Here is a 12,946-nt window from a genome sequence, read left to right on the forward strand (position 1 = left end):
TTAAGCGAGACTGCCAGAAAGAGCTACAAACCATTATCATTCCCACCCAATCCTCTCTCTGTTTTTGGTTTAGGATTGGATTCTCTAATTTGGATGGGAACTATGTGGTTTATGGAAATGAATGACATAGATTTATCTGTTATCCTGCCCTATGGTTCCAAATTTCATAAAGTGAATTTTTAATATTTATTCATTTATTTTGAGAGAGTGTGTGTATGCATGTGAGTGGGGAAGGGGCAGAGAGGGAGAGAGTGAAAGAGAATCCTAAGCAGGCTCCACACTGTCCAATACAGGGCTCAATCTCAGGAACCATGAGATCATGACCTGAGCTGAGATAGAGAGTCGGACGCATAACCAACTGAGCCACCCAGGCGGCCCTAAAATGCATTTTAGAGGGAAGAGTCCCAGCCTGCTGACAGTCCTAAATAAAATTACAGAAGTGATAAAGTCTGTTTTCTTTGGGCAGCATTCACTTCAGAAAAGACACTTTTACTGGGCTGTGGTAATTGAGACACCCATTGTTTTATATGAAGCAAAAAATCACATTTTAAATTGAAAAATGAACTTTGAGGTGAAGTAGACACATTTATCATAAAGCTGTGTCACAGGCTCTCTCAATACCCACTCTGCCCAAATGGTACCCCTTGAAGGCAGTCAGATATGGAGGGAAAGGCAGTTAATTCAAGCTTCTCTAAGGCACTAAGACAAAATGAATAGCATATTAATCACATGCTGCATGTTTTCAATGATGCTGCTACAGGATCCACCTTTAGAAGGTTGTATAATTAGGGGCGCCAGGGTGGTTCAGTTGGTTAAGCATCCAGTGGTTTTGGCTCAGGTCATGATCTCACAGTTTCCTGAATTCAAGCCCCACATGGGGCTCCATGCTGACAGTGCAGAGCATGCTTGGGATTCTATCTCTCCCCCTCTCTCTGCTCCTCTCCCACTTACTCCATCTCTGTGTCTCTCAAAATAAATAAACTTTAAAAAAATTTAAAAAAAAAGAAAGTTGTATAATTAGCCTTGCTTTTCCAGTGGAGCAGATCCATCCACACATTTTTGTCTGGATACCAGTAGTATATATTTGTTAGACAACTAGCAAGAGCTAGTTGAAAGCAGTGTGAAACCTCAGAGGGAAGTAGAGTCAATGGGACAATCTAAAAATAAATCGGGAGCCTGCTTGCACCAACTGAACTGACAGTCACCATTTAGCAGACTACAACAGCCTCAGGATACTCCTCCCGTAGTTTCTTTATCCTTCTGTGGAGGAAAACACTGGAGAAGAGGACATTAGTAAATAGAAGGGCTGTAGAAACATTGGGAGTGCCAGATGTCACTATTATGGCCTGAAAAGGTGAACTGACTGTCTCCAGACATCAGCCTTATTTATTGTCAGGAAGTTACCTGTACCATTGAGAACAGCATCCCAGTACCTGGAGAGATGTGCCCATAGAGGTTTGGCAAGAGGCAGTGTGAGGAAACCCAGTGATTTCCTTTAATTGTTTTGACCTGAAAATAGAAGGTAATGTAATTTAATGGAAAAGATTTGTGTTTACTGAGAACTTTTTTTGCCAATAATTCTTTTCTTATGCTTTAATTCGAACAATTCCTTTGTAGAAGCATAATGGCAAAGGTCTGCTGTTTGCGATCAGATTAGATATGTAAATGAGATGGTAGTGCTTACTGCTGGTTTAGCATTTATTTGCAACAAAGGCCAAGAATAGATTTCAGAACTTGTTGGGACACAAATTTTTAAGAGAAGCAAAATTTGAAATATTTAGATGGTTCTCGCCCACAGTTGCCATGCTAATTTAAATAACCAAGCCTTGCTTTCTTAATTGCATGTTCCTGTAATAGAAATACAACACACACATTGGACTAAAAGGAACACAGCTTTCTGGAGGCCAGAAACAAAGGCTAGCTATTGCAAGGGCTCTTCTCCGGAAACCAAAAATTTTATTGTTGGACGAGGCCACTTCAGCCCTTGATAATGAGAGTGAAAAGGTAACATTCTCTTTATTTCATCTCAGAATATAATATCAAATAAGAGAGTGGACTACTGTGGAAGAAATCAAGGTCAGCTTGAGGAGAGAAAAACCTGGAGAGAACTGTAGTCATAGGTCACGAATTCTAATTAAGGTTTTGGCCTTTAAAAAAAAGTTAGACGCTGGTGGGGAGGTGGGAAAGAGTTGGGACATAGGGCAGCTCATGTTCTACAAAGGTTTTCTCACTTGAATTGGTTTAGCAAAAAGGCCCAATTCTTGAAATGTTTCTCCAGTCAAGGTAAAAGCCCAAGAAAAATAATCTTCCTATTTTATTATCATTATTCTTATGATACCAAACAAATTCATAAGGCAATCTGCATGCATAAAAGAGTAATCTACACTGCAGTGTCAGAACCTATAGTTAGTCCATCTTTAATAGACTATTAGTTACATTTGAGAAGGAAACAAGAAAGCCAAGAGACACGTGACAATAGACCTACACTGCAGGCTCCTTCAGATGTTTAATTTTGCTATGTCCTTGTCCTCTAGTAGTTTCTTGCACATACTAGGCACTTACTTGTTAAATGAACACTGGTTGAATGAATGACAATCTTTAATATTTACCAAGTGTCCATTATATGCTATTATCTCAATCCTCACAACTTAATGAATTAGCTTATTTTATTAGCATGCTCATTTGATAGGCTAGCTCAGTAAGGCTTAGAAAAGTTAAGTAACTTCTCTGAATTTTAAGAGAGGATGTCTGATCTAAGAGCTCATGTGGTTGACCACCACATGATTGCTATTTACAAATGATTATCTTTGATTTCTAAGGAAACAGTCTGTTATGAAAGAGAAAAACATGATTTTTAGAATCAGACATGCCTGAGTTGTAATCCTGGATTTATCAGTTACTAGCAGTGTAACCTTGGTCAAGTGACCTGGACTTTTGGAATCTCAGTTTATTTATCAGAAAAATGAAAAAAAAATAAATAAATAAATAACCCACCTTATACTGTTATTGCAAGGATTTAAGTGAGATATCCATCACTGGAATGAACATTTTGTATGTTCAACAAATTTTGAACAAATTTGTTGAATTTGTTCAACAAATTTTGGTTTTCACCCTCCACTCCTATTTCCTCTATACAACATTATAACCCATTGCATCTGAGATTTTTGCTAGGACAGTTTTCTAGCTAAATTCTACTAAAATAAATGAATGCTATGAGAAGAAACGAAGTAAGTTAGGCATTCTGCTTAGGTTTAGAAATACTACTTTCTGACTCTGAGTTTAGAACTGCTTACATACATATAAACAACCATCTCATTTTTATTCATTATCACAAAAGCTTTTCTAGTTAAAAGTCTTAATGTGTCTGTGGTTACTTTTGCTAGATTCCTATTGAATACGGTGAATATTTCACAGAGCTGGGCAGTTTTCCTTGGGGATAAGCAAATACAGAAAGAATGTTATTAGATTACCTTTATCAATTTGATTTGGATAAGTATATTAGCATCTAACTCAAGCTAGCAATCATGGGCCCTTTTCTCTTCTAGGTGGTTCAGCACGCCCTTGATAAGGCCAGCCAGGGGAGGACTTGCCTAGTGGTTGCTCACAGACTGTCCACAATACAGAATGCAGATTTGATAGTAGTTCTGCAAAATGGAAAAATAAAGGAACAGGGAACTCATCAAGAGCTCCTGAGAAATCGAGATATATATTTTAAATTAGTAAATGCACAGTCAGTGCAGTGATACTGTTAGAATTAGCATATATTTTGATCTTTGTGTAATGCAAAGAAAGAATACTTAGTAATTATTTGGCATGCTTTGATCTCTTTTATTACATATATCAATAACTAGAATCATGTTATTCAAGTACAGACATGTTCTGTGTACACACCATCTTCTCTTCAGATTTTTTAAAGGAAACAAAAATTTGCTAAACTCATGTAAGTGAGATAATGCCTGCAACCCTCCTTTATAAAAATGTTATGTCACATTTGCTTATAAAACAGTTTTCTGCAAAATCAACCTATTTTCCTATCAACTTCTACTATAAAACTGGGAATATATTCCAAGAAGGAAAAAATTATCCAGTTAACTTAAATTGAAAGATTTTAGTAAAGAGAAAGATGTCATTGGGCCAGACATTGTAGAGAGAATGATTATAATTTGGAACTTTCAGCATTTTGCAGCACATATCAAAGTACTTTGAGTGAGTCCTGTTCTCCAAACCATAGGACTTTCTCTCATAATCTCTCTCTCAATGTTTCTCTTAATGAATATCCACTGTTTCCCAAAACTCCATTATATCCCTTTGTTAGGGGGATAAGAAGGACTACAATGTAAAATTCCCAGCAGGATTAGGTAGTTATCTTCTAGTTTGCCAGTAAGTGAAATGCTTCACATGATCCATTCTGAAGATTTCATTATTCCAAGCTTTGAGTTTTGCAGAATAAATTATAGGCATACCAGTGTATGACCACTTATTAAAATAAAAGCTAGTTTTATTATGGGTGAAAAATTTAAAAGCCATTTTCTATTATTCAATCAAGTAATTTGTTTAAATTTTATATGTACTTCATTTTATGTAATGTATGTATTATCTAAAAGTTAAGTGTAAATAACAGTATTGGTAAACTGAGTCACATTTTCTCTTTACTTAAATATGTAATTTCATCTAGTGATTTTATCTCTATTTTTAATTGTATTTTCTTCCATTTATTGACACAGCCACCTTCTCTAAAGTACACAATGCCAATGATCAGAAGTATTATAAAAAAAAAACTGAAACCATTTGTGTATTATGCCTCTTTGTTTTAAGTGGAAAATAAAAATAGGAGTGGGGGGTTGGGGACAGATGTATTGTTTAGAAGCATTAGCACTGAAAAGCCTTGTGGCTACTTTGCTATTATTATACATGGATATAGAACTCTTAGTGGTTTCTGTTTCCAGAGTAGAGTGGGCAGGAGGAAAAGGGCAGTACCCTATGGATATGCTTAAAAGCCTCAGAGCAGGAGAACCTCAGGCTCTAATTCCGTAATCCCTCCTAGATTAGCAAATATGGGCATACCTCATTTTATAGTGTTTTGCTTTATTGCACTTCAATATTGTATTTTTCTAAACTATGCTCCACGCCCAGCATGGGGCCTGAACCCACAACCCTGATATCAAGAATATGCTGTACTGGCTAAGCTAGCCAGGCACCCCTCGATACTGCATTTTTTACCAAATGAAGATCTGTGGCAACCCTGGCATTTAGTAAGTCTATCAGTGCTATTTTGTGAATAGCATTTACTCACTTCATGTCTCTGGGTCACATCTTTTTAATTCTCACAACATTCCAAACTTTCTCATTATTATTCTTGTATTTGTTATGGTAATCTGTGATCACTGATCTTTGATGTTGCCATTGCAATTGTTTCAGGTCACCACAAACTGCACCCATTAAGATGGTGAATTTATTTGATAAGTGTTGTGTGTGTGTTCTCACTGCTTCACCTACTAGCCATTCCCCCATCATTTTCCCTCTCCTCTGGCCTCCCTATTCCCTGAGACACAATATTGAAATTAGGCCAGTAACCCCACAATGGCCATAAATGTTCAAGTGAAAGGAAAAGTCACACGTGTCTTACTTTAAACCAAAAGCTAGAAAAAATTAAGCCTAGTGAAGAAGACATGTCGAAAGCTAACAGAGGCCAAAAGCTAGGCCTCTTGCACCACAAAGTCAAGTTAGGAATGTAAAGGAAAAGTTCTCGAAGGAAACTAAAAGTGCTACTCCAATGAACACACAAATGATAAGAGAGTAAAATAGCCTTTGGGAGGAAATTTTAGTGTCCTGGATAGAAGATCACACCAGCTACAACATTCCCTTAAACCAAAGCCTAATCCAGAGCAAGTTACTAACTCTCTTCAATTCTGTGAAGTCTGAGAGGTGAGGAAGCTGCAGAAGAAAGGTCTGAAGCTAGCAGAGATCGGTTCATGAGGTTTAAGGAAAGAAGCCATCTCCATAACATAAAAGTGCAAGGTGAAGCAGCAAGTGCTGATGTAGAAGCTGCAGCAAATTCTCCAGAAGATGTAGCCAAGTTCATTAATGACAATGTCTACTAAACAAAAGATTTTCAATGTAGATGAAACAGCCTTATATTGAAAGAAGATGCCATCTAGGACTTTCATAGCTAGAGAGAAGTCAGTGTCTGGCTTCACAGACTGACTCTTATTAGAGCTAATGAAGCTAATAGGTGACTAAGTTTTAAGGTGAATGTTCATTTCGCATTCTGAAAATCCTAGGGCCCTTAAGAATTATGTTAAATCTACTCTGCCTGTGCTCTGTAAGTAGAACAGCAAAGCCTGGATGACAAGAACATCTATCTACAACATGGTTGTAGCCTTATGTGGGGTTCGATCCCACGACCCCTGGATCATGACCCGTGTCAAAATCAAGAGTTAGACGCTCAACCGATTGAGCCACCCAGGTGCCCCTGACTCCAATTTTGAAGAAAGTTCTACTATGGGTAAAATGCTACAGAAAAATCGTTCATAAAAGGAAGAATCCATCTATTCGGCAAAATTATCTTATTTTAAGAAATTGCCACAGCCACCCCAACTTCAACAACCACCCACCCCCCTGATCAGTCAGCAGCCATCAACATCAAGGCATGAACCTCCACCAGCAAAAAGATTGTGCCTGCTGAGAGCTCAGATGATGGCTAGCATTTTTTAGGAATAAAGTATTTTTTTAATTAAGGTACATACATTTTTTTGGAAATAATGCTATTACACATTTAATAGACGACAGTATAGTGTAAACATAACTTATATATGTACTGTGAAGCCAGTATATATTTAAAAAATTCATTTGACTTACTTTATCATGATATTTGCTTTATTGCAGTAGTCTGGCACCAAACTCACAATATCTCCAAGGTATACCTATACCTATACCTGCAATGCCCACTTTCCCCTTGAACCTATCAACACCAATCTTATGGTCATACCTACAGATGTCAATAGAACACTTTCCTTTCTAATTAATAGTGCCGCCTAATTTTTATTTGCATTTTATTATGAAAGATTTTAAAGGATGCGCCTCAGGCAGCATTCTCTTAAACTCACTGCTCACCAGAACAAGCAACCATGCTGAGAACTGGTGTCTCAAACAGTTTATAAGGATCTGTGGGCTTATCAGCTAATAAAGGCAGAAAGTAAGTAGAGACTAGCTGCTTTGGAACTGCCACAATTTAAAAGTTTAAAATTGAGTCTTAAAATAATTGAGATACTAATGAGGGTACCCATGGAATACAAACAATTTAACAAGGATAAGGTATGGCACAAATGTTAGTGAAAAGAAAAAAAAAAAACAAAACGCCATTTACGTCTGTTGTATAACCCAACCAATCTACTTTATATCCTACTATTTTAAAATAGGCTGTAGTGTGTTTCTATGTTAAGTCAACTTAGGTCATAGCTACTAACCTGGTTTTTAGTCTGTGGTTTCATAATATACACAAAGTTCTTTGGGTATTACCTATTGTATGAAAATATTTCCCATTAGTGTCCACCTATGTATTCATTGTTTTAATTCTGAGCTCTTACTCTAAAACATTTGTGAGGTGGAATCATAGGTTAATTAGAAAGCTCACTCATAAGAACTAGTGAAGGGAGGAAGCTGGAAGAATTGGAAGTGAAAGAATAAAGGCCAAGAAGTGTTGGGAGACACAGTAGTTTTCAAGCCTTTATTAATTTTTCTACCATTAGTAAGAATTAGCAGAAACTTCAAAGCTCATTTAAAAGCCAAAATTATATATATATGTGTATATATATGTGTGTGTGTGTGTGTGTGTGTGTGTGTGTATATATGTAGATATAGATAGATAGATAGATAGATAGATAAATCGTGGATCACCAAATGTCTCTATATAGTACAAGTAACACAGTTTGCCTCCTTTTAGCAAAACCACACTGATAAAGTTTGTATTACTTTTCTACTGCTGCTGTAACAAACAAACTACCAGAAACTTAGTGGATTAAACAACATGGATTTACTACCTTACAGTTCTGGAGGTCAAAAGTTTAAAATCAGTTTCTATGGGCTCTGGGGACAAATCTGTCCCTTGTTCTTTTCCATCTTCTGGAAGCTTCCTATGTTCTTTGGCCTACATCTGTCTGACCTCTGCCTTCCTTTGGCACATCTCTCTCTGCCTTTGACCTTCCTCTCTTCCCCTTATAAGGTCCCTTGTGATTACATTGGGCTCACATAGAAAATCCAGGATAATCTTCCCATCTCAAGATTCTTAGTCACATCTACAGTCTCTTGTGATAAGTAAGGCAGCATATTCACAGGTTACAGGAATGAGGACACGGACATCTTTGGGAGGCCATTACTCAGCCTACTACTTAAACTACCCATTTAAATATTTAAATACTATTTAAACATTTATTCCACGTAGAAGACAATTCTTCAGATTTGCATTAAGTAACACCCCAAAGAGAACCCTGAAAACATCCAGCCCAACATCATTATATGTTGATGAGAGAGCAAACACTCACATATCTTGCCTCCAAGCACTGTGCTTTGCCCATTGTAACAGTTACGTATCCTCATTGCTAGTCCAGGATTTGGGATATATTTGCCCTTCACTCTTTACTTTTGCTACTGGGATTCTGCTATTGCTGCTATTTCCTTTTATTCTAAGACTAGATTTATTAAATAGAAGTTTATACTAAGTTCTACTTTCTTAACCTTATTCTCTGTCCACTGAATAACTTTATGTGCCAGAAAGTAAAAACAGCATCCTTAATACTGCAAATATATGAGCTTTCACACACTTCTGACCCAGTGTACTTTGGATTTGCCTAAAACCATTTTAAACCACTGCTTCTAGTGAGCTGACGTTTTTTTTGAAATTTTCCATGTAGGTATGAGATAAGCACTTTATGTATATTATCTCATTAGTCCTCATATCAACATTATAATGACATTTATTATTAATATTATCTCTCTTTAAAACAAAGAAAACTAAAGCATAAAGAAATTCAGTAATTTGTTGAGACCTGAGCTCTAGGGTTCATACCCTTGTCTAACTCCAGTCTCCATCATCACCCCGAGGACCTCTGTCCACAATTTATTCAGGAAGATGATTAGCTGAATTGAGTTGCAGTCACTGCTCGCAGAAGTACATTGGGTCATTGTGAGGATCAAACCAAAGTTTTGGCAGCAGTTACCTAGTCTAGTAAAACTAGCCACACTCTAAAAATATTTTCTACATCCACACCACTGGAAGAACACTGAATTCAGCCCAAGGTAGGAGATCTGTTTTTCCTTTAGTGTTTACTCATATATACAAGTATGGTGGATTTGGATGCTTTTTCATGGGCAAAATTACAGAAATATTCCAAGCGAAAAAAAAATGTTTTTAAGAGACACACTTCTTGGACAAAAGCATAGTATCTTTGATTAAAATGTCTGTGGAAATATGCCAAAAAGCATCACCAATGTAACTGAGTTTGTTGGGCATATTTTATTAATGATTTGTACTTAATTATCAAGGTTCAGTTTAATCATACTAAAATGTTTTTCTTTTTAAACTGCTTGAGGATCTATTTTTTTAAGATTTTATTTATTCATTCATGTATGTAGGTAGGTATTTTTGAGAGAGAGAGAGAGCAGGGGAGGGGGACAGGGAGAGAAGATCTTGAGCAGGCTCCACACCCAACACACAGTCCCACACGGGGCTCAATCTCAGGACAGATCATGACCTGAGCCAAAATCAAGTGGGACACTTAACCGACTGAGCCACCCAGTGTCTCAACTTGAGGTTCTACTTAAAGAAGTTTACTGAGATTTCAGAAAAGCAAAAGTTAGACAAGTAGGTGTGAAAAATTATAATGAATGCAATTATTGTTACATATTAGACTGAGGGAAAAATATGATCTAGTAAACTCATTTGTATTTTTGTAGATGTAAGTGACAGAATGATGGAATGCTATTCTTTACATGCCAAGTAAAATTTGTTATTGAATGGAGGTACTTTGTTTGATCATCAACTTTACCTACATCACAGTAATATAATACATGACTAAAATATTTTCTGCCCAGTTGAAAGTCAAGAAAAGATTCTGAGAAAAAGGTTGAAGTTGTTAAATTCCTAGCAATTCTGGACAACTGTGAAGCAGAAATGAAAACAGAGAGAAAGAAAAAGAAAAAAATATTGGAAAACACTCAAACAATAAAGAATGTAATATGCCCTTAGCAAACAGTTTAGGATGGAAGGAAAAAATATTCCACCATCATATCCTCAGAAAACCTCAAAAAGAGAGACAAATTTAAATTCCTAGTTCCATGGCCCGATTCAGGCAGAATTATATTTTTGCCCACATTAGTTTCTTAAATTCCTGTAGTCCCCAGTTTCCTAGAGCTAAGTGTCCTGAGGAGAAAAGGGTTAATGAGACATGGTAGCCAAAAAGAAAAAGCCTGACCCTCACAGATGGTTCGTACAGGACACCAAAGGAAGGCAGGAGCAAAAGTAAAGTCATCAAGAATAACAACAAGGTCATCAGGATTCCCAAGTATAGGGAAAGGAGAAAACCTCCAAAATAACAAAGAGAAGGTAAATGTCTTCCATTATAAAATGGAATGGGGTGCCTGGGTGGCTCTGTCAGTTGGTCGTCAGACTTCGGCTCAGGTCATGATCTCAAAGTCCCTGAGTTCGAGCCCCGCATCGGGCTCTGTGCTGACAGCTCAGAGCCTGGAGCCTGTTTCTGATTCTGTGTCTCCCTCGCTCTCTGCCCCTCCCCCGCTCTCTGTCTCTGCCTCTCTCAAAAATAAATAAAGATTAAAAAATAAATAAAATAAAATAAAATAAAATAAAATGGAATGCTCCTGTTAGCAGCAGTAACAATAATATGATCAAGAATAAAAAGAAAGCTAGAACTACTAAAAAGAAGTTCACACTCATTGAGCACTCACCTATCAGGCACTGTGGTTGAGCCTCAGAGGTGTTAACTTACTTACTGACATTAGGATACATTCTATTATTATTCAGATTTTACTGAATGAGGTAAGTGAGGCACAGAGTAATTAAAGAAACTTCCCAAGGTCAAACACCAATGAAACAACAGAAATCAATCTGTTTGATTCCATAGCCCACACTCGGCTAACCTATTATCCTGCTAAGATGGAACTGGAACTGGAACTGGAAATGGTTAAGATACTTTTGAGCTGTTCACATAGGAAACAACTTGCTATTTGCCTCCTCCTAACACTACAAAAATACATAGGTACATGGTTCCTCGTTAACATTCTGATATGAAGCTGGGTTTTTTCTGCCCACCCACACTCAAAAGTTCTTGTACACAGCCCAGTTACAACTTGAAAGAGTTAGAAATACAGCTGCTCCAGCAATAGCACATTTTCCCCACAGCCCTTGAGTCTTCCCCTTCACACCACACACACACACAGTATATGGGAAGATTAGACCCTGGCTGGTATCTACACAGATTGTCTCTCATTGTTGAATCATCCCTGCTATCTTTATTTTCAGGGTGTTTATCATAACTCTTTTGTTCCATTTGCAACCCACTTACTGATGCATCATTCCTTTCTTTGGTTAAGATAAAAAAAGATCTTGACAGCTGTATCATGCAGAAACCAAGACAGATTTACAAATGTTGTAACTGAAAAAAGGAGTAACATATGTATTGGGTAATGTGCTGGCTAATGTGGAGTCATTAAAAGTCATTCAGGTATGCTTACTCCAGGCTCCCATTCATACAAATGACTTCCCAAATATTCTAAAATAAATACTGCTTCAAGTGATGAAATTGTTTTAAAACTGGAGTTTTTAAATTTAATTATAAACTGTAAAATTCTATATATATTTTCATATTTGCAGAAGGCCTTGTGACATTAACCTAGAAAAAAGTTCAAACATTTGGAGCAACCAGTACTAAATTATACCACAAACCTAGCATATGCCAAACAAGCAAGAGAAATGCAAACATCACAAAATTTTGATCAGATACTTGTAAAATGTGTGGGACAACTCCCCCACAGTTTTTCTCATGTATTTCAAGTTGCTCCTCCAGTAAAATTGGAATCTTCACAGAAACTCCACATTCTCATAGCCAAGACTTAACCCTTCTCCTTTCTCCATGTTAATTTTTACCAAGGTAGATGACAGAATAAAGATAAAAGAAAGACACTTTCTTTGATTTACTCAAGTGAAATTCTTCTAAAATGTGTAACATGCTAGTCGAGCATACAAAGGACTCAAGAGTACACCTCTACCTCTAAATTTAAGGTCCATTTATAGTCATCAGAGAAGTGTTGAGATGAGCACTTTTTAAAGATAAGATCCATAGCCTGCATCAGAGTCTCAAAGGAGTTTGTTAACCAAAAAAACAACCAAAAAAAAAAAAAAAAAAAAGTTGAAAAATACTGTTCTAGACAAAGAAAAAAAAGTCTCCAAAACCAATCACCTTATATACAGAATTTATGAATACTAGTTATAAGCTTGAGCATGGATAGAACTATTAAAGAAGTCAGATAAGTATTAACTTATTTTCTCTGTTGCACTACAGTTTTAAAAAGGCACAGGCTGTTGTCCTCATGTTTTGGTCTCTTTTTAGTGTGTTTAGAATTTTCTGTATAGAGTGAAAAGAAAGAGCTGTTACTTTTCTAAATCTATTTAGCACCATCAGTGAGCTCTCTTAGTTTGTTATACACAGCAGAATATTTAAATTTACTTAATAATCAAGTAACTTTATTTGGAGTACAAACAAAATTAATCTTTGTCCCCTTGTAACAATGTGAGGATGAAAATAGATTGGCTTAATTCCTGGTAAATACATATACGTTCATATTCCAAGGTTTAAGTTATTTTAATACACTCTGAGCATGTTAAAATTATAACACTATAATGCCTGCGTATTTTTAAATTTTTAAGTAGTTACTT

General features: G+C 36.5%; 1 protein-coding gene across 1 annotated transcript in view; it reads left to right on the forward strand.

Moving 5' to 3' along the window:
- ABCB5 (ATP binding cassette subfamily B member 5) overlaps positions 1-4,718 on the forward strand; it is a 116,543-nt gene extending 111,825 nt beyond the window's left edge. The window contains exons 26-27 of the mRNA XM_078441464.2: positions 1,858-2,004; positions 3,546-4,718. Of these exons, the coding sequence (XP_078297590.2) occupies positions 1,858-2,004; positions 3,546-3,743 (345 nt within the window). The 3' untranslated portion in view covers positions 3,744-4,718. The remainder of the gene's footprint in view (positions 1-1,857; positions 2,005-3,545) is intronic.
- Positions 4,719-12,946: the final 8,228 nt, after the last annotated feature.

Source organism: Panthera onca, chromosome A2 (genome assembly GCF_046562875.1).
Source record: "Panthera onca isolate mPanOnc1 chromosome A2, mPanOnc1 haplotype 2, whole genome shotgun sequence".
Lineage (NCBI taxonomy): Eukaryota > Metazoa > Chordata > Mammalia > Carnivora > Felidae > Panthera > Panthera onca.